The sequence below is a fragment of the Anser brachyrhynchus genome (genome assembly GCF_964034855.1).
Source record: "Anser brachyrhynchus genome assembly, chromosome: 19".
NCBI classification, from domain to species: domain Eukaryota; kingdom Metazoa; phylum Chordata; class Aves; order Anseriformes; family Anatidae; genus Anser; species Anser brachyrhynchus.
The window spans coordinates 7,141,733-7,165,082 of record NC_137712.1 but is presented as its reverse complement, the minus strand read 5'-3'; the positions used below and the strand labels follow the sequence as shown (position 1 = coordinate 7,165,082).

General features: G+C 47.8%; 1 protein-coding gene across 3 annotated transcripts in view; it reads left to right on the top strand.

Annotated features, from left to right (window-relative positions):
- Positions 1–23,350, top strand: part of COL27A1 (collagen type XXVII alpha 1 chain) — a 188,039-nt gene that overhangs the window by 75,647 nt on the left and 89,042 nt on the right. For all 3 annotated transcript variants that reach the window (XR_013941014.1, XM_080562480.1, XM_080562479.1), the window contains exons 8-14: positions 194–247; positions 2,266–2,319; positions 7,441–7,485; positions 8,345–8,398; positions 10,794–10,838; positions 12,818–12,871; positions 14,086–14,130. Coding sequence is in view for 2 of the 3 variants with exons in the window: in XM_080562480.1 (XP_080418606.1) it covers positions 194–247; positions 2,266–2,319; positions 7,441–7,485; positions 8,345–8,398; positions 10,794–10,838; positions 12,818–12,871; positions 14,086–14,130 (351 nt within the window). In the remaining variant the exon portion in view is untranslated. The remainder of the gene's footprint in view (positions 1–193; positions 248–2,265; positions 2,320–7,440; positions 7,486–8,344; positions 8,399–10,793; positions 10,839–12,817; positions 12,872–14,085; positions 14,131–23,350) is intronic.

The following is a 23,350-nucleotide window of genomic DNA, read 5'->3' as shown; positions in this document are numbered from 1 at the left end:
CCAAACCAGCCCCAGGAGAACAGAGCTATACCTAGGGGCTGTAGGGATAGTTCTTTAGGTATAGCAATTGAGATGCAAGGACGAAACGGAGATAAAACAATGTTTTTCTAATTTGGGGGCTTGGTGAAATCAAAACAATATCTATGGGCAGGATCCTTAGATTATGTCATTAATTAAAGTTTTTTTGTTTCAGGGTCAGAAAGGAGATCCTGGGCTGTCGCCTGGAAAAGCTCGCAGTGGACAGAAGGTGAGACTGACCAGACTGCACAGGAATCAGGACTGTATCAGTACTTATTGTATAAGCCCTGTGCGTTCATGTGGAGGGGGTCCGTACTGCAGCCATAAGCAACACAGATACTCAAGTAGATTGTGGACTTAAAATCAAGACTTAGACCCTGGATTCAGGCCTAAAGAGCTAGCTAAGGTAGTGGGCACAGTGCACTGAAGTGCTTGCTGCCACAGCTTTTTGTCATCCAGGTGTTTATCTGTCCTAAGTGTAACCTACAGCCCAAACTTAAGTCCCTGCTGCTGCAAGCATGTGGCTGCTTAAGCTAGGTGCTTAAATAGTGGATATACATCTGTGCGAGATACAGCCACGCATCGCCGTCTCTCTGGGCATGCAGCTGTGGAAAGAGGCAATCCCAATACATGCAATTAAAACCTCGAAAACAAAGCAAATGATGTTCTTGCTGAGGAACAGTGCTTTGCCTCCTTGTCACAAACGCAGCCCGCAGCAGACTGCTGCTCTGAGAGCAGCTTTGCTGTCCCGCTGGCAGAGAAGGAGAACTTCTCAGACCACTGCACTGCCAAAGTGTGGATCCTGCTGTGTGGTAACCAGAAGCCTTCCCACCAATGTCTCCTCAAATTGACACAAAGCACACACGACTGGGAAGCGTGGCTGCTTTCTGGATGTAGCAACTGTTAAGGATCAGAGTTCTCCTGCTAATTCCTTTCAATGAATTATGAGCCCCATTTTTGCTGTTTCACAGCTGAGTGAATTTTACTGAAGCAGCAAGGCCTCATGGAAGTCTAGAAATGAATAGAAGAGCGATCAGAGCTTCCCAACACCTACCTCAGTTACTTCTTTCAGTAGCGTCTGCACAATGCTTCATAATTCATGTTCAGGGCAAGAAGCCTGCTTCTCTTCCTTTCATCATAAGCCTTGCTGTAAATGCACAGCTAATAGAAAGCATCAGCCATGAAGAGCTCAGGCCCTTCTTTTGAAACCAGATGCCTCAGTGAAGTAGTGCACGCCACACAAACGCGAGATGGAGGGTGACACTAGCACACAATGAGATGGCTTAGTCGGAAACGATGCTTTTAACTTAACAGCACGAGATGCCTTTTGAAATGTCGGGTACTGTATCGGAACGGCATCACATGGAAACCATCCACACGGACAATCTGGAACTGTTCTCTTGCAAGCATGCTTAATGTAAGAAAGGGAGAGATCCAGATCACTTTCAGCTCATGTTAACAAGGCTTTGTTCATGTTAGCAGTAATAGAAACAAGAAATTTCCAGCAGGACTTTGGAGTGATGCCTAATTTTCAAACTAGATACTCCAAGTGTTAGAGACCCTAAAGGGCTTTTTTGATCCTAATCAGAGGAGGCCAAAATGTACTTGTGCTAATGGATCAGATGTTAGAGAGTTCTCACACCAAAGTGCTTCTCTCTTTCTATGATGATTTGGGTTTGCCAGCTGGGAAGTGATGCAATCCCTTTTCAGAAGTGCAAGCCACCAAAAAGCCTCTCACAAGAGCAGCCTGTAAAGGTTCAGTCCATGTTATGTAGGCAGGTTAAATACTTACACCAACAGAGCCACCTGAACTGGAGCCATAAGCTGAGCCAGCGTGGTAGCACAGTACGAGCAGAGCCGCAGGATTTGGCAGGGGGTATCTGTTCTTGTTGCATTTAAAAGCTAGAATTTTCTTGCCTTGGAGACTTAAACACCTGTCGAAAGGCAAATGAAGCAAGTGGCTGAATGAGAGCCTTTTTTAAAAAAAAGCATTCATTCTGCTAGTGAAACGCTGGGCTCCAGCAGCAGCTGTCACTAATTAACTGGGTTTATTATTTATATGAGCCAGTTTAAAGAGATGGTCCTTAAATCTACACTTCTTATCCATTCTGGTTTTGAAGAGTCGCAATTAGAATCAGAAATATCAATAGCTGGGTACTACCATAGGCAAAATAATTTTAGTAACACGTATGCTAAGCACAGGGACAGTGTTGCTGAAAACTAATGCAACCTGCTTGCTTCCTACAGGGAGATGTGGGCTTACCTGGTTTGACTGGGTTCCCTGGACCACCTGGTAGAAAGGTAAGTGTATGTCCTTTTCTAATGGATAAAATCACTATTGTTAATTTAAAATGTCCTCCTCTAACTCTACCTGAAAGATTCCATTAAGCACTGGTACCCAGCAAAAAAACATCTTCTGCCTGTTTCACAGGTGTGTAAACCATGACAAAGGGCTGAAGCAGCTGCCTGGGGGTTGTAACAGCAACACTCTGTACGAGTATGAAATGAAATTCTGGATCCGGGTTTCTGTTCCTTCTTTCTGTTTGGTGTCCACTGCCTGGCATCATCCCTCTGTGCCCTGACACTGGGCCCTCTTTAGGGGGCTGAGTTCTGATCTGGCTCAGATCCTACATTAACTGAGTGGACCTAGAACCTGCATCAATACTCAAAGGTTGGATTCAGGACAGGTTTAGGCACTCCAGGGAAAACCTGACTGTCTGTCCTGCTAAAGCATATTTCAAACAAAACATCTGTAGGCCTCCCCTCTATTTTGCCCGGAGACTGACAGCACCAGTCAGGTTTTGCTTTATTTCCTTCCACATTGATGTTTCAACATTAGCATTGCCAGCAACATGCCTATGCCTAGAAAATGACACACAGGGATAGAGCTAAGATCCTTCCATCCTTTATGTTGCAGTGGAGTGTGTGCATGTGTTCACATGTACAAGTCCACACTGCAGTACCTGAGTGATCAGTACCTTGAGTCCACACCTTTCATATATCAAGGACACTTCAGCTGACCTTCCAGCTCCAGGCTGTTGTGGCAGGTTAGTTTGGTTTTTTTGGAAGCTGTTGAAGGGAGCTGTTTGATAGTTGGGCTCAGCAGACATGACTCTCCTTCCCAGCGAGCCAACATTGACAGAGCAAAGCCAAACAGTTAAAATTAGCATCTTGGTTCAAGCACTTTCAGTCAATGGGCCGTTGAAGATACACTACTGTTCCTCAGGCCAATTAGCTGCACACAAACACCTCCTCAAGTATGCTTTAAGATTGTAGGGAGAGAAAGAAGCTCTGGAGGATGCTGAAAGAAACCCTTCCTCTCCATGACAGTTCATTGTATGCTTTATATTGGAATCAAAGTGGCAAGAGTGGGGGACTGTGTTTATTTTTCTACTTCCAAAGCTGATCGTGCTGTATGGAGCTAGGAGTAGAAGAGTGATTAATTAGTCATCTTTTGCTGTCACAAACAAGTTCTAACAAATAAGGTGCAAAGAATATAATTTTCCTGGTATAACAGTTCATAAAACAAAACCTTGTGGTTATGATCAGCAAAATGCAATGTCAGGAGAGCAAGGCCTCATAGTGGAAAAAAAAATGGAGAAGGAATAGGAGATTGAACAAACATTCCTGAGTCCAGCACATGGCCTTCACATCTGATCTTGGCTCCCCTAGGACAGGATGAAGGCAGGGGTATGCTTCTGTTTCTATGAGTAATGAGCAAGTTGGATGCAGAATTTTTTCCTTTGGTACAGCTTAAAAAAAGCACCTCCCAGTAGCACTAGCCTGGCAGTGGTTTTGGTGTAACCTGGCTTTTATTAGCATCCTGTATTAAGAAAAAAATTACAGCTGTTGGAGAAATGTTTGGAAAAATCTTTTTTTATTTGGATTCCCTGCTGGCATTCTCCCAGTGAAAATATGCTGGTGTTTGGCCAAAAATAGGCAACACAGCTTGGCTACCAGAAAACAGCTACGCCTTGGAAATGGACATCCCTCACTCTTGACTCCATGGGGGACAGTGAAAAGAGCTCTGAGGGCTTTGATCTGAGAATTCTGTGTAGAAACTTTCAAAGAGGCAAAAAAAAAACCAAAACACTTCTCTCACTAAATGAAGTGAATGTCTCAGCAGCTTGAGCTGGAGCCACAAACAAGCAGCATACAGTTTTGGACAGTGTGGCTTACACCACAGCGCCTGCCTCGTGGATACACACCTTTTGCTCTTTGTAGGGCCAGAGAGCTTGGTCTGCCGTGCCCAGACATCTCAGCAGCACTCACTGCATCGTTACTGTCGGCCTCAAATGCTGTGGAGGAGCCAGTGGTTGTAGCAAAGTGCAAAGTTGTGCAGGACAGCAAACGAGAGAGAGAAGCAGCTCTGCTAAGGTCACTCAGGGAGTAAAGGCAGAGCTACGAATTGGTCAGTGCTTGAAAACACATCGTGTCGTGCCGATCTCACTCGCTGGTCTCTTTACTCCTTACATTTCCTATCGAAGTGCAGGATGGTTCCTTATAGCTAGGATAGCGTGAATTATAAATATCATCACAGATGAGCAAATCCTTCACTGGAGTGCAATTTCCTTTCTAAATCACAGCCCTTTGTGTTGAACACCCTGTAATCATCAGGAAGTGTTTGGATAAATGAGCAAATGCAGTTGTTTTCATACTCTCTGCCCTGTCATTTTAGAGCTATTTGAAGAGGATTTAGCAGGTAAATGCTTTCACATTCCAGCTAACTTCAGCATATACAAGCTTTTCTGTTTTCTCGTCATTATAATTAACCTGAGACAGAAATAACTGCAGTATACTGTCAAGAAGCGCACATTTAAAGCTTCCCAGAGCTCACTATAAATAGCGAGGAGGATATTTAATAGGATGCAACAGTAGTGGAGTATGTATTTAACTTCAGTGGAATTCACTTACCATTATAGAGATAGCAGCAGTGCAGTTCTTGGTGCAGACATTAGCTCAGGGCACTCTTTGAGTGCCTGAGGGGCCTGTCACCCAGCCACCTGCCCTAGGTGGACAGCAGAGGCTTGAAATCCCTGTCCTGCAGGAAACCAGCCAGAGCAGGACGATCCAGAGCAGCCAAGCCAGGCACCTCTGTCTTGTCTGGAGGGAACGAGACTTCTCTGGGGGTGTATTTCCATGGAGGTAACTGCTCCAGCTCTCTGGAAACAAAGGTAGTTCCTGCTCCAGGCCGTGGCTGGAGGAGCTGGGCAGAGACCCAAGGAAGAAACCCATGGGCTCCATGCTGTGCCAGGGTGCGTCTGGCCATGCTGAACCCCAGGCTGTTTGCACTGGCAGCTCTCTGGAAGAGGTGAGGTGGGCACCAGAACAGACACCCTCGGTCTCGCAGCGCCCTGCTGGTCCCGGCTGCAGGGACAGGCCGTGTCTGGCCTTCCACACCTGGGCGGGTTTGGACCTTTGCAATCCCAATCATCTCCCCTCCTCCTTTCTGCCGGAGCTGGGCCTTGTCCAGGAACCAGGGAGAAGATAAACGTGACGGGATCTCGAGGGGCAGATTGCTGGAGGTGTGCAGGGAATCCCTCCTGCTTGTGCTGCTCTAACCGCTGCTGGGCACTTCCAGTGTAGGAGCCGTGGGCTGAAACGTGCTCACAGCATTCAGAGAAAGGACCTTCTAGGAAGTTCAGATAAGGGCCAGCCGGTAGCCAGATGGTTTTTCAGATCATCCACTGCCTTCTTGGGGCGTGCAGCTCAGAAAGAGCGGGCCGTGATACATCAGCAAGGTTGAGCAGGGGAGCGATGCGGTGAAAAGGGAATTGACGTTTTTCCAGGCCAAAACGTCTGAAATAATGAGCGAGGAGGAATGCAAAGGGGAGTGGGTAGTAGCCAGGATGGCTGAGAGCATTGCATACCTCCGCCAGCGCAGGCTTAGGCTGCAGGTCTAAAATAGCCCATGGGAAGAATAAAAACGCAGTTAAGCAGAGGTGTGGACCTGGGAGCAGAAACAGGCCTGGGTTCATCTGGTGAGGGAAGCGAGAGGCTGAGGCCTTGGCCAGGGCTTGGTTGGGGCTTCCAGAGCAGGGGGCTGCTCCCCGTGGGCTTCGCAGACAGGCAACGTGTGCGGGAAGCCCTGGGCTGGGACAGGGCGAGGAGCAGGGGCTGAGTTGCAATTAGCAGTTGTAACCCACCCTGAAAGCCTTTTGTTATTTCTGTAGTATGTGCGCAAGGATTATTTCTTGTTTGTTTTCTCTGTCCATTTGTTTCAGGTTAAATTCCCCCCCCCCCCCCCTTTTTTTTTTCAGTCTTTCTAGTAGCCCAGCTAAACAACCATCTCTCTAACCGAATTTAATCTTCTAATCTGCTCTGACTCCACTTGACGGAGTTTTGATTTGTTTTAAATAGCTGAGGTAACATAATAAAGGGAAACAAAAAAAGCTGAAGTGCCTGCCACTTGCAGAATTTAGCCGGTGTTTGGAGAGAGATTTAGCTAAATCCTGGGGAAAGGGAACTGTCTTAAAGTACGTACTGATCAGTCTGCAGCTGAACAGGCTAGCGTTGTAAAGCTCCAGTGTCTGCATCTCAAAAAAAAAAAAAAAAAAAAGGAAAACTGAAGTAGGTTTATGAAAGACCTGTGAGAATGATTTGAAGCCTGCAACACCTGCCAGCTAGCAAGCTGGATTAAGAAACTCATTCAAACTCATTCAGCAGAAAGCAGGTTAAGAGAGAGCTTGCTCACCATTTTAGGTGGCTTGATAATGAAGAGCTCTGGATGTTGTCATACCTTGTAATAATTAGATTAGAAAAGCTGGAAGCTAGACAAGTTCAAGCTAGAAACCAAGCTGAAACTTCCCATGACAGTAAGTGGTTATGGTGCTGTTTCCTATGGCATTTCAACTTCTAAAGCAAAAGAAAGGGTTCTGTCTGAAATGCGAGTGACCCACTTCACGTAGGGATTGGTGCAAGAATTGCCAGATGAAATTACCCAGGAATGATCAGTGCTCTCACCATGGGCTTGAGATCTGCAGTTGAGGTCCAGGCTTTTCTGAAGGCAGCAGCTCAAGTCCCCCAGCTTGCCCAAAGCCAACGCTTTACCCTACAGGCCTGTGCTTTCCTACGGGTGAAGGATAACAGTGTGGATTACAAATAGCCAGCCAGACCTGATCGTAGATACAACTGTCTGTCTGTCGATGGAGCAACTCCTTCTCAAGTAGCCGCCAGCCAGACCCTGGTGGTGCAGGCTGCTGCCACGCTGCCTTGCAGCACAGCCTGGGTACATGGGCAGGATTTGGGCTGTGCAAACAAAGTAGCACATTAAAAGGTTATGATTGTGTAGTGCTATCCCATATCCAAAGACCTGCTTCTTGTCAGAACTTCAGTCCTACCTGCAAAGAGATATTCAAGCCAAACCTTATATAAATAATTATTTTTGTTTTCTAATTCATCTTTTTCACCCTATTTCAACAGGGATATAAAGGCTACCCTGGACCACCAGGTCACCCTGGAGACCAGGTGAGTCTTCCTCAACCCGCAAAGAGGGATGGATTGACTGACTCTGATGCTAGTTTGGATCCTGTACAGCCTGCTCAGTGTGGACAGCCAACTCCTGCCAGGGGCAGCTTGGTACACACAGGGGATGCACAGTGAGCTCCCGCACTGCCGGGAGCTGTGCATACACACTGAGCATCAGCAGGTTGGTGGGAGGACACTGCCTTGGAGTTTCTAAATTGAATTTCTAATTTTTATTGCTCAACCACGTTAGGTTTATGTGGTGGAAGAAAAACCAGCTCACCCTATTCCCCCCTTTTTTTTCTTTTACATTAATTTCACCTGGAGTTTACTAGCCGCATCAAATTAAGTACTAATATGTAATTCCCCTCCCAAAGCCCATTCCCCCTCTCCCCTTTTCCGTCCCCCTTTTATTTGGTTAAGTCTGATGTTTGCAGTTCAGAAAAAAAAGGGCAATGAATAGCAGGCCCTGTTAGCAATGATGTTAAAGGATATTATACATGAATCCATTTAGTTCTGAAGAATTTTGGCAGTGCTTCCTCACCAGTAAAATGCTTCCATATGCCAGATATAGATGCAGCCTTACACCTTCTCTTAGCCTCCTTGTTTCAAACTATCTGCTGCTTTCACTGCAGATGGAGGGAGAAGGAGAAATACCAACAGTTGCTTAATGCATGGATCCCACTGACAGGGCTTCTGCTTGCTTTTTTCCCCTCATTAATTTATTTCTCTGTCTACCTTTAATATTTTCTTCTTCTCTATAAATTTGCATTAAGTTAATTCATTCCACCCCCTCTCAAAGTAACTGAAAAGGTTTCTCAAGTGTGGCATTCACCTTACCTTCTCTCTCTTCTTTCCAAAGGGTGAACGAGGACCAGACGGAAGCCCTGGTGCCAAAGGTTATCCTGGCAGGCAGGTGCAGTAAATCTCATCGTGCTGTGCACAGACTAGGGATTTGGGTGTGCAGGTAGCTAAATATGTGCCCTGCTAAATACATGTCCCACTAAAGACAGTGCAGACCCTGGAACAGAGAAACATAGAATCACTTAAGTTGGAAAAGTCTTGATCAAGTCCATGTTTGGCTTTCCTTCTTCCCTGCCCAATATCCTGTAGCAATGCCATGGCCTTTCACTCAGGGAGACGCTAAGGTCGTTAGAAAGTATTTTATGACTGTAATGGATAAAACCTGAATTTCTATAGCAAAATCTGAACAGTTTTTGCTTCAGTATAAGACCGTGAAAAAACAAATAGCAGCAGAGAAACAAACCTGAAAGCTGCTAACCCCTCACTTTTAGGCAAGTTCTTGCATCTGATGTTGAACGGGTTAGAAACCTGGGACATAAGGTGTATTTCTGAATGAAAAGATTTTAGCTAGTAAAATTTACTGATATAATCATACATATTCATATATATATAAAGTTATAAATGGACAACTAACATATAAATCAAATTTGTGGCTGCAAAAAAGAAGAATGAAAATCAAGTTTTTGTCTTCCATCTGAAAAATAAAATTACTAAGACAACATTAGGAATGGAGGAGTGTGCAAAGGAAAATGGATCAGGATCAGACACTTTATTTTCTTACTGTTATAAGATGTGGAGTAGTTGGAAGAGAAGTAAGAAGTAGAATTTAAAAGACCCTAATTGGAATCTGTATGCAGGCAGGAGACAGGCCCTGTAGAATTTTACAGTGAAATGAGTTTGTCATGTTTTTTTTAAATGGACACATTATTGTTAGATTCCCCCATTTTTGTATTTAGATACTTAATTAAGAAGGTAGGCAGATGTCAAAGACCCCTGGCAGTCTGCTGTCTTCCAGACTTCTCATGAGTTCGTATGTGAGTTTTTACCCAGATGTACATGGCATTGGACTAAACATGAGCTAGATCTGCAGAACAAGTCTGCATTCCCCCTGCCTCAGACTATCAATAGCGTATGATCTATTTTAAATTCTAAATTAGATTGATAACCTCATTTAGCAAATTGTAGGTGGAATATACTGAAGTCTGCTGGAGAATGCAGATGGTAGACCTGGAGGGAAGTTTTATGCACCTGACTAAATGCTGCATTCATACCCTGAAAGGCTCTCAGAGATGTGCGTGCCAAAGAATCTCCTAGGTGTGAATGTGCATTAGATGACTAATATAAAATGGTCCGAGCTTTAATGGACATACAAGGCTAATGAATGCTGTTTAGCAATTCACAGCAGTGCTCTGCCCATCAGATAAGCAGGGTGAAATATTTGTGCTTGACATACGAAGAACAAAAGCACTTTCTTAAAATGTGGTTTGGGTCAGGAAAGTGACTTTTTTTTTAAAAAAAAGGAGCTTTTTTCAGTATATCTGAATGCTGTGTGTATCCAGCATCAGTGCTGTTTACTTTAATGAGATTTTACTACTTGTTACTCCTGTCAGCTGTGCTGGCTCTGCAGCGCTATGGGAGAGCGAGTTTGGCTCTGTTTTGATTTGTGCATCATAGGCAGAATTGTTAACTTCGCCCCGGCGGCTGAGTTCTCTGACTGGCAATGATGCATGAGCCAGAAAAGAGCACAACTTGACTTTCAGATCCCAGCCTGTGTGTGCAGAGCTGCCAGCTAAAGAAAATACGGACTTTGCCTTTTTTTATTATTATTACTCTTTTTGCTTCCAAAAAGGCCCAACAACATTTGGAATTGGATAAAAATTGATCTGGAAACTTGCTAGAGGACAATAAACATGAAAATTCATTATGCATTTTTACAGGGTTCCTCTTCACAGCAGTAGGGACAGAAATAGATGGTAATGCTGCGGAGGGTTGGAGATGTGCAGCACCTGCACTGCTACGTGACCTTGTAGGCTGTAAAAATTAGAGGGGCTCTGTCACTGCATCAGGGCTCGACTGTGTTCCCCAAACAGGTATCAAAATACATTTGTCACTGCTATGTGTGTGTTCAGTTAGGCAGGAAAATGAAACGAGAGCCGTCGGGTACAGAGGATCACTGTATGTTGCTTCTGAAGTGTAATGCAACCTCTGCGCCCTGCTGCATTAGTCTTTCTGATCTTTCTGATCAGAAATCATTACTTGAGCCCCGGGGAAGGCTCACTACGTGCAGCTGCCTCAGGTTCTGCAGAGTCACAGCTCCCCAACAATGGGAGATTTGTGTTTGTGTCATTTTGTGTTTTGTTTTTTTTTTTTTCCTCTTTTGTTGATACGCCTTGAACTCAGCACTGAAAGCAGAACCACGCAGGGACGGTGCTGGAGACTTGGCAGTGCTCGTTAGGTGAAGTTAAAGCCTGTCTACATTTGTCTTTGTTTTCTCCCTTCTGTTCTAGGGCTTACCTGGCCCCATAGGGGAAGCTGGTCCAAAAGGCAGTCGGGTAAGCAGCCTTTGATTTGTGTTTACTTGTTTCTACAAAGGGCTTCTCAAGAAACTGTATGCTTAATTTTGCAGTCCTGAGACAAATTCCTTTAGGTTGTTGGAGTCAGGGGATTTTAATTGCACACCGCTTGTTTATTGAAACTCTGTTAAATTTTTTAAATTAAACTCTGAATATACCAAGATTGAAGATCAATGATAGTTCTGATGATGTAAAAAAAATGTTCCCTTCCTTACATTGCAGGAAGGGAAGAATGGTATACAAATTCCTACAAAAGACCAAAGTCTGAACTTTCTGCAAGCCCCAACTCCCAAAGGCCTCTTTCGTTTCAATAAATGTGGTTCAGTGGTCGTTGACCATGCTGAATATGGGCTCTTTTGGGTATAGTCTTGAGTTTGGAAGTGATTTATATCATTACACAGAAGGGCAAGCCAGCATCTTGAAGCCATGTGCAAATATAAACATTAATATTTCTGTTCTGCCTCCTTTTGCTCATCAAATTGAATTGCTGGGAGTTCTTCCTCACTGCAAAGGATTTTGTTCTCTTTTTTTTTAACAGTTAAGACTCCCTTTAATCACATTTTGTTCTTTTCCTGCAATTGTAAATTCACAATGAGATTCTGACCCAATAAAATTCCCTCTTTCCCTGACACGTGATACTTTCTCTATATGCCATAAATTCAACCAGCTGGCTTTCATCACTGGGAAAACTGCAAGGAATAAACAAATGCTGACCCTCTAGTTAGCTGTATGCCTGAGCTGGGGAGGGAGAACACGTGCTCGGTGTCCTGCAGGGGAGAGGAAGGTCTGGGAGAGAACAGCTTGCTCACCTCGCTTCTGCAAGTGATAACATTTTTCCTGGTGTATCCGTTTCACTGGCCTAACCAGGATCTCATGTAATTGTCAAGTGGTAGCTGTACAATTCTGAGATCACTGCTTTGCAGAAAGACTTGAAAATTATTTTCTGCTTTGCACCCAAGTGCTGTGTACTGAAGTATTTCTAGCTCCCCAAGAAAGCCACTCAGTACAACTGCAGTTAATCAGAATTGGGTACAGATCTCTAAGGCAAGATCTCTGCATTTTGTGGAGTAAGGCAATCGGCTGTGGGCTCTTCTCCACCTCCCCATCTCTGTTTTTTGATTCTGCAGGGAGTAGTTCAGGAGTTGCATGGTTTGTCTTGGGGTTCAGGAGGCAAAGGCAGACAGCATCATTACAATGTGGCCGTATTTCCCAGCGGGATATCGTCCCTAAAGGAAGCGCAGCCCAAAGGGAGCGATGGGCTGGTGAAAGAATTTGGTGGGGCTGACAGTAAGAGATTTAGTGATGATGGAGAAAGAAAGATGAGAGAAAATCAGTGTTAGCACTTGGCTCTTGTAACAGCGAGGTGCCACTGAGGGGGCTCCCTGCTGAAATTCACTTCCTCTCGATTCTGCATGTTTGGCACAAACAGTCCTTTGCAAAGGACCAGCACACAAGGTAACTTTGTGCTAACTGCTGAGCAAAGAGGATTAAACACAAGGCTTCAATTGTTGCAAGGGAAAGGAAATGTAGCATTTTATGCAGCGCGTCCTGTCTGAGCGGGATCTCAGAGCCGCACAGAAACATCGCGTACCCGAAATGCGACCGCTGCTGCTGAGTGCGAAAGGAATGGGTTACTTCTGCCATCACTCCTGCTAACCTTGAACCAAGCTCCCTTTCCCTCAGGTACGCTCAGAGCCAGCCCAGGTAAGGTCTCTTGTTGCTGGCCTCTTCCTGCCCGGAACCCTCCTGATCCCTGGTGTGAGGGTATGTGCCCTTGGACTACATCGTGGAAGCCAGCACCATGCAGTCCATGGGCATATACACTTGCCTCAAGGTTTATTTCATCACGGCTGCCACTGACCAACGCTGGAGGATGCTCTGCTGCTCTTCAGGAAAGACAGACTGACTGGCTGCTAATGGATAAATAGAGTTGACTACTTGTTTCTTCTTTTCTTTAGGGATATATTGGTCTCCCGGGATTATTTGGGCTACCAGGGGCTGACGGAGAACGAGTGAGTATTTTCTGAAGAAAACCTTGGTGTATTGCTTGACTGCAGTTCTTCAGAGCCTGGTGTAACCTTTTCTATCCCTTGTTCCTGAGAAAAGAGGCAAGCATGACTAACGTTTGAACACGCCTTCCTTAGCCTGTTTCTGCCCTTGCATGAAGACCTGTGTCTTTGTGTGATGCTGATATTCAGCTCAGGAAAACCCGCACTTCAGGCAGGATCCTCAGACCACACTGACATGTAGGAAGGAGTTTTTCTGTGTTGTCCTTCACTCAACATCTGCCGTCCTCCTCCCCCTTTCAACCTCATATTAGTGGGATGGGGCTGGAGAACAACGTGAGTGGAAATTTCCTGCTCCCACGTGAGTGGCATCCCTGCCACAGTATCCCAGCGTTTTGGGTGTCCAACTGGAGGTGTCTGGAAGGAGCCTGCCTCTCAGAAGCAGCAGTGCCTGGGGTTCCTGACAATGGCTTTCCTTCCAGCTGCATCAAGTTGGGCAGTCAAGGCTGGGGCCCATGGAAGGACACCTGTGGCTGTGTTCTCACGTGTCCTCCCTTCCTCCCACCCTCTCCATCGTGCCTTTTCCAAACCCATGTGCTCAGGGCTTTGCAGGACCTCCCTTGCTTTTTTGCTCCTTTCCCCCAAGTCCTCCCACCTGCCTCATCTCCACCCATCCAAGGACTCCCTCTTCCCCCAGCACGAGCTCCTAAGGAAGGGCACTGTAAGATGAAGCCTGTTTTATTCTCACTTCTTCTCCCTCAAACACAAGCTCCAGAAACCAGAGAGGCCCCGGGAGCATGTGGGAGTGAGTGTGCCTGCCTGGGAGGGGACTGCCCTGCGCTCGAGAGTCGCAGATTTAATGCTTGTATAACTAAATAAGAAACATAAACAGAAGTTCTCCAGCGAGCGCCTTGGCGGTGGCCTTCAGTCGGTTCCAGACCAGTAGCTTAATGACTGCTCCTGCTAAGCACAGCCTCAGCCCGTTGCCCTGGGTGTGGATGCTGCCTGCGTGTGTGCTCGGGGCCGTAGTTAGTGGGTGAAGGTTAATTGTCCTCTGCTCTCGCAGCTGACTGCAAGGAGCTGACATTTTGCTTCCCGAACAATGCCGCAGTCATTAGCCTGTTTTGCATTCCCCTTTCTTTTGTTTTGTGTTGTTGGTTGGCTGTTTGCTTTCTCAACCAGACCTATTATTTTTTTTTCTCTGTGTGTTTTCCTTGCAGGGGATCCCTGGAGTTCCTGGGAAGAGGGGCAAGATGGGTAGGCCGGTAAAGTTTTTCCTCGTCTATTATGCAGACTTTGTTGAATGAAACTGTAAACAAAACATATGGCTTTTGGCTGGGCCCTTCACTGTCTTCTGATGGGAGCTAAATGGGGAGATCAAACGAACCTTTCCCTGTCCCTTTTCTCAAGCAGGAAGAAAACTGAAGATAGAAGTACTATTCTCTTCCTTTCATGCTCTGCCCACTGCGCAGGCATTTCTGTTCTTTGTTGCACTGTCCACGCTCCCTTGGGTCCTACACTGCTCAGATTCTCTTCTGCAGTGTCTTCCCTCGTGCTCCCACTGAATGTGCTTTTTAATTCCTGCTGTGACTGCAGCATCCCAGGTACCTGTGCTCGCTCTGGTGCTACATCTGCTATTTTGTGCTCCTACCGGTCCCATCACATTTCCCTCTATTTGCTGTGATTCTCTCCAACCTTTGTATCACCTGGGTTTGTATAACACCAGTATGCTTTGGTATAGACGTGTTTCTGTCCTTGGTGGTACAGACAGGTGAGATGGGGACATGCTTGATGAGCAAGGAGACCAGGTAAACTTGAGCATGACCAGGAGGAAGAGGTGTTTGCAGGTAGGGCTGAATAGGAGGTGGAACTGGAAGCTGCACAGAAGGGGGTTTGTGCTGCCTGATTGAGGAAACCAGTGCAGAGATCAGGAGTCAGTGCAGAGATCAGACACACTCATGCTCTGGTGTTTCGCGTCATCTTTGCACCTTGTTCTTCATGTCAGCCTGAGTGTCTCTCAGACTCCTGACGTTGCTCTCACAGGCTCCTTGTAAAATATCCTCTCACCCACACACGGAAAAACCCAGTGCTTTCCCCTTGTCCTCCTTGCATGCGAGCGCGTGCTTTCCAGGATCCCCACGCCCACCGCGTGCTGTTCTCAGCGACAGCCGTGCAAGCAGCTCGACAGAGCCCCATTCATCCGGGCTGGCTGCTCTCCTCTCGCCGGGATGGGGGAAGGTTGAGCAGATTTTTTGGGGGGCAGTGGTGGAAATGTGTACCAAGTCTTACAGTTTTGTAAGCCGCTCATTGCACCAGAAACCTCCGTGATGAATAACTGCAGCGAGCCAGTCGATGTAAGGATGACTCACTGACCACAGCAAAACAAACAAAGCAACTGTCGTTAGGTACAAGGCTTTCTGCTCTTCGGCTCCTTTCTGCGCAGCCCATGCTGTAGACTCAAAGCATCCCAGCTGTTGTTTGGCTCGCGCCTGTAATCTTCCAGGCAAGGGTTTTTTGTCTGGCGGTCACTATTACAAACAGGGCACTCCTCTGAGACCCAGGAATCTCACAGCCTCGGAGGCATTCAGGCTTGGGATCTAGAGAAGGGACTAAACGGCTGCACGTGAGCACCGTTGTTCTTCTCGGCTCTCTCAGAGAGCTGTGGCTCCATCCCCGTTTCGTGCCATCAGGTTTAATAAGAACTCCTGAATGGACCGATGCTGCTGATTTGTACTCCCAAGCGTGAACAAAAAGGTTATGTGGCATCTAGAGGTATTCAGGAAATCCCTGGGAGAGCAGAAAGCAGGAACCAGCTGAGCTGGTTCCCTTCCCAACACTTATCTCCTGGCCGGGGCTGTCTCCCAGCCGGCTTGCAGCGTTCGTGAGCCTGCAGTGATTTTTCTGGTCTCTCACATCCCCGCTCCGTGAGGTTTGCTGGCACGGCTGCTGTTCCTGTTCTACTTCAGCGCTGTCACAGCAATGGAAAGCTCTTGGGAGCCTCTATTAGCTACCATTCGAGGCTGGTAAATGCTCCGGGGAGTGGGGAAGGAGCTGTTATCAAACACATTCTCTACCTAGTTTTGCTCGGTATGAGACGGCAACGGATTAAGAGGAGCAGGGGGCTGGGGGAGTTTGCATGTGACACCGTGGGCCTCCCAGAATGATGTAAGAGCGAACGATTAAAATAGACGAGCTGGACATGAGTCAGATTTTGAAAGCGTTCCAGGGAAGTTAAGTTCTGCAGAGCTGTGCGGGACACGGTGGATCTGTCGTGGAAACAGCCGGCCCCACCTCCAGCTCCGCTCTCCCCGGTGCGGGAGGCGAGCGCGCTTCCCACCGTGGGTCCTGGGGCTCCTGGGCGAGGAGAGGCTGGGGCTGGGAGAGGGAGAGAGCTGTGGTCAGAGCACAGTGTGCTGGGGAGAAGGAAATATCTGCCCTCTGCACATCTCTGGGTCTGCTGCCTGTTTTAGAGGTAGGCTGGAGGCCTGGAGCTGAAGGGGCTGGCTGCTGAAACCTTCAGTTTTGCCATTGCAGTGGCTAGCAAAAATGTGGTTTTTTAGTGTTTTTATGGATTTTTTATGGCATTCTGTTTGGCGTCTGGGGAAAAAAAAAAAAAGGATAAAAAAGCCACGTTTCCATGATGGCAGCAGGGCCATGCTGGGGGAAGTAATGAGAGAAGCTGCTGTCACCTTCCATCATGGCATGCAAGCAATCTATCAGTCTTAATTCACCTTTAGAAAGGAGACGTGCTGACACTGAAGTAACACGCAGGAAGAGGAGGTATGGCTGGTCACCATTCGAGGTGGGCAAAGCTGAAAGTGGCGTGTTTTCCTTACGCTATGGAAGACAGGTAGCTACAGTCAGATACATCTGCGCTGTAGTTTGTAGTAAACTTCAAACAGAATGTGATCTTTTCAGAAGCTCTCAAGTCCTGTTAGAGAAAGAGGCTTAAAGGGGAACTTTCAGGAAACGCATCCAAAGAGCTTTGAGCTCTTTTTGGTTCCCCTTTGTTAATGGTGAGTGATTGTGTCCCTTATCCTTTTTTCACATGTGTAGGGTATCAATAGCACACCAGCAGTGCTGTCTTCTGCCTGATCTTAGCTTATAAAGTGTTTTTTTTAGTAGTATTATTTTAAAAGAGATAGGAAGGAACAAAGCTTAGTTCCAAGACACACTTAGTAATTCTTGTGTTTGTCTGAAGTCTGTTCACGTCTCAGCAAAGACGCCTGAGGTTGCCTTCTGCTCTGAGAGCCTGGCGGTGCTGCTGGTCCTGTGCCTGGTCCTCTCGGAGCCTCGCTGTGCCAGGTGCTGTGCAAACACCTCACGAAGGAAAAGCCCTGGCCCAGAAAGGCTCCATCAGGTTGGGTCCTGGGACGGCACAGGACCAGACCAGCCCCAGGGCTGGGAGGTCGAGGTAGCCGTAGGGTGAGCCAGTCGTTAATACCTCGAGCAGTCGTTTTGGCTTCCCTAGCTGTGCTGGTCGTTACTGTTCTCTCTTTTGCCATCCTGTAGCTCGTGTTGGTGAGCGATACCCAGCTGTTGGGTGCTGTGAGAGGGTGTCCTGCGTGCCTGCAGACCTCCAGCCAGGGGGCAAACGCCTGCCGACAGATCGGGCTCTGCCACCTGGCTCCGCGCAGCCTTTGGCAAGTGCCAGCGTCGCCGAAGTGCTGCTGGGAGGAGATAACGTGACGTGGAACTGGAAGTACAGGCGCGGAGGGAGGCTTTGCACTCGGGACGTGTGGCCAGGACGGCTGACAGCTCCGCCGGGGGAGCGGCCGGAGCCTGCCAAGGCCAGGTGGGGAGATGCTGCACTGCCCAGGGGAGGAAGGGGGTGTGGGGCCCCGCTCTCCCCACGATGTGCGACTTCAGAGAAGCTGTTTGGCTCTTCCTGGGTTCATGCAAAGTGGGGATAACATGCTCAGCTGCCCTTTGGGCTCAGTGACCGAAATGTGGCATGTGAGTGACAAGGATTGCTGCTCCGATGTCAGAGAAGAGGTTCTGTGGAGTGGTGCGGGGATTTTAAGCATTAGGGATCCCTATAGGGGTGATGCCAGAAGCCTCCCTTCCCTCTGCCTGTCGGCCACAGCGTGGAGGTCACGAGAGCCAGCAGTGATCTGGCAGCCGCTCTGACGTAGGCTCAGTATTTGTTGTGAGCATCAATGCGGTGGCGAGCTGCCGAATCTGGCATCCGTTCTCCAGGAGCTGACCACAGCCGGGGTCCCCCTTGCCAGCTCCCAGCTTGTAATGCGGTGGTGCCTTCTTGCCAAGCTATTTTTCATGTCTGCTGTCTTCTTCCATGTTGACTTATAAAGTTAATGTCTTAACTCCTGCCTCCAGTGAATGCCAAGCCTCCAAATACTCTTTTTTTCTCCATCTGATAAGTTGTTAGAAGTGCATGCGATGGCCCTGCACTCCCTACTGAAGTGGGAAGGCTGTTGCATCATCTGAAAGCGTATTGCCTTGGGAGACCAGATAGCAAAAAGCAGGGCAGCCTTGGGGTTGTGGAGGTTTCACTTTACAGCCTCCCCCAGCCTCCTGACGTATGGCTAAGATAACTTGGTGGTGAACGTAAGCGTGTGCGGCTTTGCCAAGTTACACAGCTGTAGCTGCTGTCTGTGCAAACAATGGGGGGACGTGTTTTGCCATGCGTCTGGAAAGGCTGGCATAACCACAAATCACTGAGAAAATAAATTGTGCTCCTTTCTGTAGGGACTGAGACTTTAAACAGCTCCTCTCTTCTCGCTCCAGTCTTTTCTCTGCTTTGGATGGAGCTGAGGCCCTTCCTTGCGTTTAGAGGGAACCGAGCTCGAGTCTCCTGCACTACACGAGCTGAGATTTGGGAAGCTGTTAACAGCGTTTCCAAGTACCTCTTCCTTTACGAATCGCTGCCAAACTGCTTCCCTTGAGTGGTCTCCTCGGAGGTGCAGAAAGGCTGCCCATACGGCAAACATGGCTTAGGAATGCACCCAGAGAGCTCTCACCTGCGGCACTGAGTATTGTGGCTCACATGGGCTCACATATAAAAATACTTTAAAGAAATATTGTAATTGTAATTTTACTTGTAAGTGTGCTGTTAGGGGCTGTTTGTGCAGGTAAACCAACAAAATGAGCTGCAGGAGGGAGGGCAAGTGGGCTGTAGGAGGTGATGGAAAGGACTCAGGTAGCTCGCTCTGTCTTGTGCCAGTACCCCTGCACAGCACCAAAAACTTTGGTGTCTTCTTTGGAACTGATTGATTTTTTAAAAAATGCTCTTAATCATTCTGTTTGCAAGAAAAGCAAAGTTGAGGCCCTGAGAACTGGTAATTAGCAAAACTCCCTTGTTACTGAGAGAGACTTCTAGTCCATGGATTGCATTTTTCCTGCTAGCCATCTAAGTTGATTCTTTGCTATCATTTTTCTTTATTAGCTTAAATTGTTGAAATAATTTGGTTTGAGAAATTGGTGACTTCTTTAATAGCTTAATCTGGTTGCTGAGACTGGGCAGCTGTTCTCTTCTGCCTTCTGGGCCGGGCTCACCACTCTGAAATGCAGGAGCAAGCCCAGAGCAAATGTCACGTTCTCTTTTTTGGCCCAAATTGCATTCCACATGTCCAGAGTTTCCCAAATCTCTGTGGTGAGGCACTTGTGTGGTTACTGATCACTCTGATACCAGCACGTGTTCTACGTTCGTGATTACAACATCCAAATAATCTGGCAAGCTGGACAATATTGGCATATATTTAATTTTTTGGAGAATAGGCAAAATGAAGCACTGAAAGCACAGGCAAAAGGCTTTGAAAGGTGCCAAGACCCATAACTTCTGCTGAAACTAAGGACGGTTTGTTTCCAAGAATGTTCTCAGTGATTTGTCCATTGTCATTCAGAAAGCTCGTGAAGAATTAAATCCATGTCTCCTGAGCACAAGAGCATCCTTCTTCCTTCGGGGAAGTGTTCATTCATAAATCAGACCAAAGCTCCAAAATGTTTTTCATCAGAAATAAGAAAAACTAACGCAACTGTCCCTGTTGAATCTGAAAGCATTTTGATCTTGACTTTCTTAAATAGGAGGCTGCTTGATTTGGAAATCTTGGCCATAAGTAATTAGAGGCATTGGCAGGTTCGGTGCTCTCCAGCATTAGGTAATCGAGTCTGTGTAATCTGCACTCTGGTAGAGCCCCTCAGAAGCAGGAATAGATCATATACCTGCATGAAAGGAGCAAAGCAGATGGTTGAGAGGGTGGAGGGGCAGTAGGGTGACTTCAGTGGTGTCTGGCTGTAGGGGCTTCGGGGGAAGCTGGCTCACCGCAGGTGGAACTGGCTGCCCTGGAGGGCCAGGCTCCCGCAGCTGGAGGGGTAGCTATGCGAAAAACTGCCACGAAATCTTTATCCAAAGAGGATGTGACACGGAGATGTGAAGTGTGACACAGAAAGAGAGCAAACCTCCCTCTGGGGTGACAAAAGAGCAAGCCCACCAGCCCCACACCGGGCTGAGGGGGGCATCCCCCTTCTTTGCAGGGATGCGAGCTGTCATGGTCCCGGGTCTAGACTGAGCAGGAGGCAAAGGCTCCTGCGTGGCTGTGTGAAGCAGAGCTGGTGAGGAGGCCGGCCGGGAGCAGGGGTCTTGCCAGGAGCCCCTCAGGGCGGCTCTGGCTGCTCAGGGACCCAGCGCTGGCCCCGAGCCACCCCGCTCGCCCTCGCACCCACCTGCGGGGGGCTCACGTCTGTGCCCTCCACCACGAATGCTCTCAGAGGTGTTGGCTGCCAACATAAGCTACATTTGTTTATTTTATTCTCCCTCTTTTTTTTTTTTCCAGTCAATGCCTTCTCTCACCCTCAGCCTCACTTCCCCACCACCTTTTTTTTTTTTCTTTGGTTTAAATTGTTTGACTTGCACGCTCCATCCCTGAGGAGACTCCTGGGCAGAGATTTACCTGGCCGGAGCCAACTGGCAAATGCAGTCTTTTGCAGACAAGACAGGAGGACTGGTTGGTTCGAGCAGCTTCACCTTCAGCCAACAGGAAAATAAAATCCTATTTTTGGAGAAGGATTCTGTTGGCGCGCAGACCTGCCAGGATTCCTCGCAGCAGCAGCTGCCAGACTTGCCTCCCTTACTCCACCAGGGAAAGTGTTTTAAACTGGATCAGATGGTGCGTACATACAACACACCCACCCACATGCGCACACCTGAAAAGGCCTCGGGGAAGCAAAGGGCTCTGCGCCTCCGGCCGCTCTCTGTTTCCCTGAGGATGGCTGCTTGCAGGGCACGAGGCAAGAGGTGGTGGCGGCTGCTCAGACCCGGAGCAGCCCTTTGGCTGACAGCAAGGAAGGGCAGGCTGCTCTGTTTGCTTTAAGCAGAGGAAGAAAGGAAGGGGAGGTGGAGGGGGATGTAATCCCCGCTGCAGGAGGAGCTGTTTCCAGAGTCTGTCTGGGTCTGGTTGTTCTCAGCAGGAGTCTCCTGGCATGCGAGAGGATGCCCTTTGCAGGGAGCGGGATGAACCAGGATTAAGGCACTGTTGGGGGACCTCAAGGTATAGATTTAGTTACTGGTCCAGCTTCAGGCTTCTCAGTGTTACCTGGGATAAATCAGCTTGCGTCTCTGTGTCTCAGTTCCCTCTCCAGCAGTGGTTCCTTGCCTTCACCGAGCGCAGTGAGGACAAAGTCTGCAGCCACTGCTTGGGGTGGGCAGGGGGGAGCACAGAAGCCCTGGGTCTTGCTTAGTGCGAGCCATCTGCTTGTATGGTTTTTCTCCAGCTCCTCTTCAAGTTTCGCCTCGCTTCTTTCATTGAATTTCTCCTTCAGACAATGTGAAATCCATTCAGCTGAGCTTTACTCTTATTTTTTTTTTTACCTTCTGTATTTCCCAGCTGTGAGATGGAGCCAAAAGTTTTGTCATACCTGCCTCCAGGCACCGCTGAGGAGCACCCTGCTGGCTCCTGGCCGGCAGGACGTGTGAGGCGAACCTTTTCCTCCCGGCTCCGCTGCCCTTTGCCATTCCTTCCCAGTCCTGGTCCTTCTCCGTGTGTCCCCTCCCTCCCACAGAGCAAGCAGGATGCTCAGCGGGTTGTTTTTCACTAGGGTGCTTTCATTTGTTATCCCAGTTCTCGAGCAGAATTCCCAGGGACCAGGCTTCCCAGAAGAACAGCTGCACCCTGAGAAAACAGTAGACTTTTCCATACTGCAAAAACCCCTCTGCACTCACTTTGGGAAGGCCAGGAGACTTGTAAGAAAGTGCTGGGCTCTGTGATGCCTTTCACAAGCCTCCTGTAATGGGCACGAAGTGAGCTGAGCTGCCTGCCCTGGTGTTTGGGCTCCTCAGGCTGCTGGAGCAGAGCATAGGAGAAGAGACGCGGTGGGACAGAACAAAGGGGTTACCATAGCCCTTTTGCAACTCCTACGTTGCTTGTTTCGGTTGAATAGCTCTGGTTTTGTTCCTGAGGAACATCTCTGGCCTTCAGGCTGAGGCAGGAGGGGAGAGGATCTGAAAAAATAGCTTTTGCAGACATGCAAGATCCAGGGAGTTAGGATGCTGTGGTCACTGGAACTGTTCTTGTGGTTTAAACTGCTACTGCTTATCCCATGGAAAAAGAGTGCTTTCTTTTTCATTAGGGGCTTAACAGATTGATTGCCTCCTGCTGTGAACAGGACTGTGCTACAAGGTCTTTGGAGTCCTTGGAGACTGTGTGGATGCCGAAACATCCTCCTTCGTGCCACAGCCACCAGCCTTGGTCTCATTTAATGCACAAAAGACTGCTCATGCTTGTGTTGCCAAGAGCAAAGTTAGGGGTGCCTGGAGTTCATTGAACTGAAGCTGCTCTTTCCATTTCTCTCCTCTCCTGGGTTTTACAAAGGAGGCCAAAAATTACCAGGCGACCATCCATCCCCCCAGAGACCTGTGAGCCTGGGCTGGGTGGTGCATGTACCGGGAGAGCAGACGGCACATTAAGGATAACCAGGTGCTGGCAAGGATGGGGCTCTGCTGCTGCCTGCTGTCCTGGGGCTGGCTGTTGTAGCTGTGATGCCAGCCTACATCCCTCTGGGTTTTATTCTCCATTTCCTGCCACTTTGACCCTTTTACAGCCCATCTCAAGGATGGGAAGAAGCCCTAGCTCCGTGAGGGAGCATGCTGCTGTGAACTGGTTTCCATGTCGAATCCCTTGCAGGGTGGCGTTGGCCAAGTTGCCTCACCCCAGGTACGTACCCTGCTCTCTGCCTCTGAAACAGGAATAATCTGCTTTTTAAAATACTTGGAGATCTGCTGTTGGAAAGCATATATAAAGGCTAGATATTTATTAACTCTATTAGTAAATGCCTCAAATTTCCTGTGTCTTTATCTTTAAGCAGTGAGGTTAGTACTAGAAACCAAGACGTAAAAAGAGATTAGTGGGAAACATTCATTTAAATAGTTTCTTATCTGAGCACTTTTCTGGCAGAAGAGTGCATTGTTTATATCACTTTGGAAGAGATTTAACCCAAATTTAGAAAATCCTCTTAGTCTGGAGCACGCAT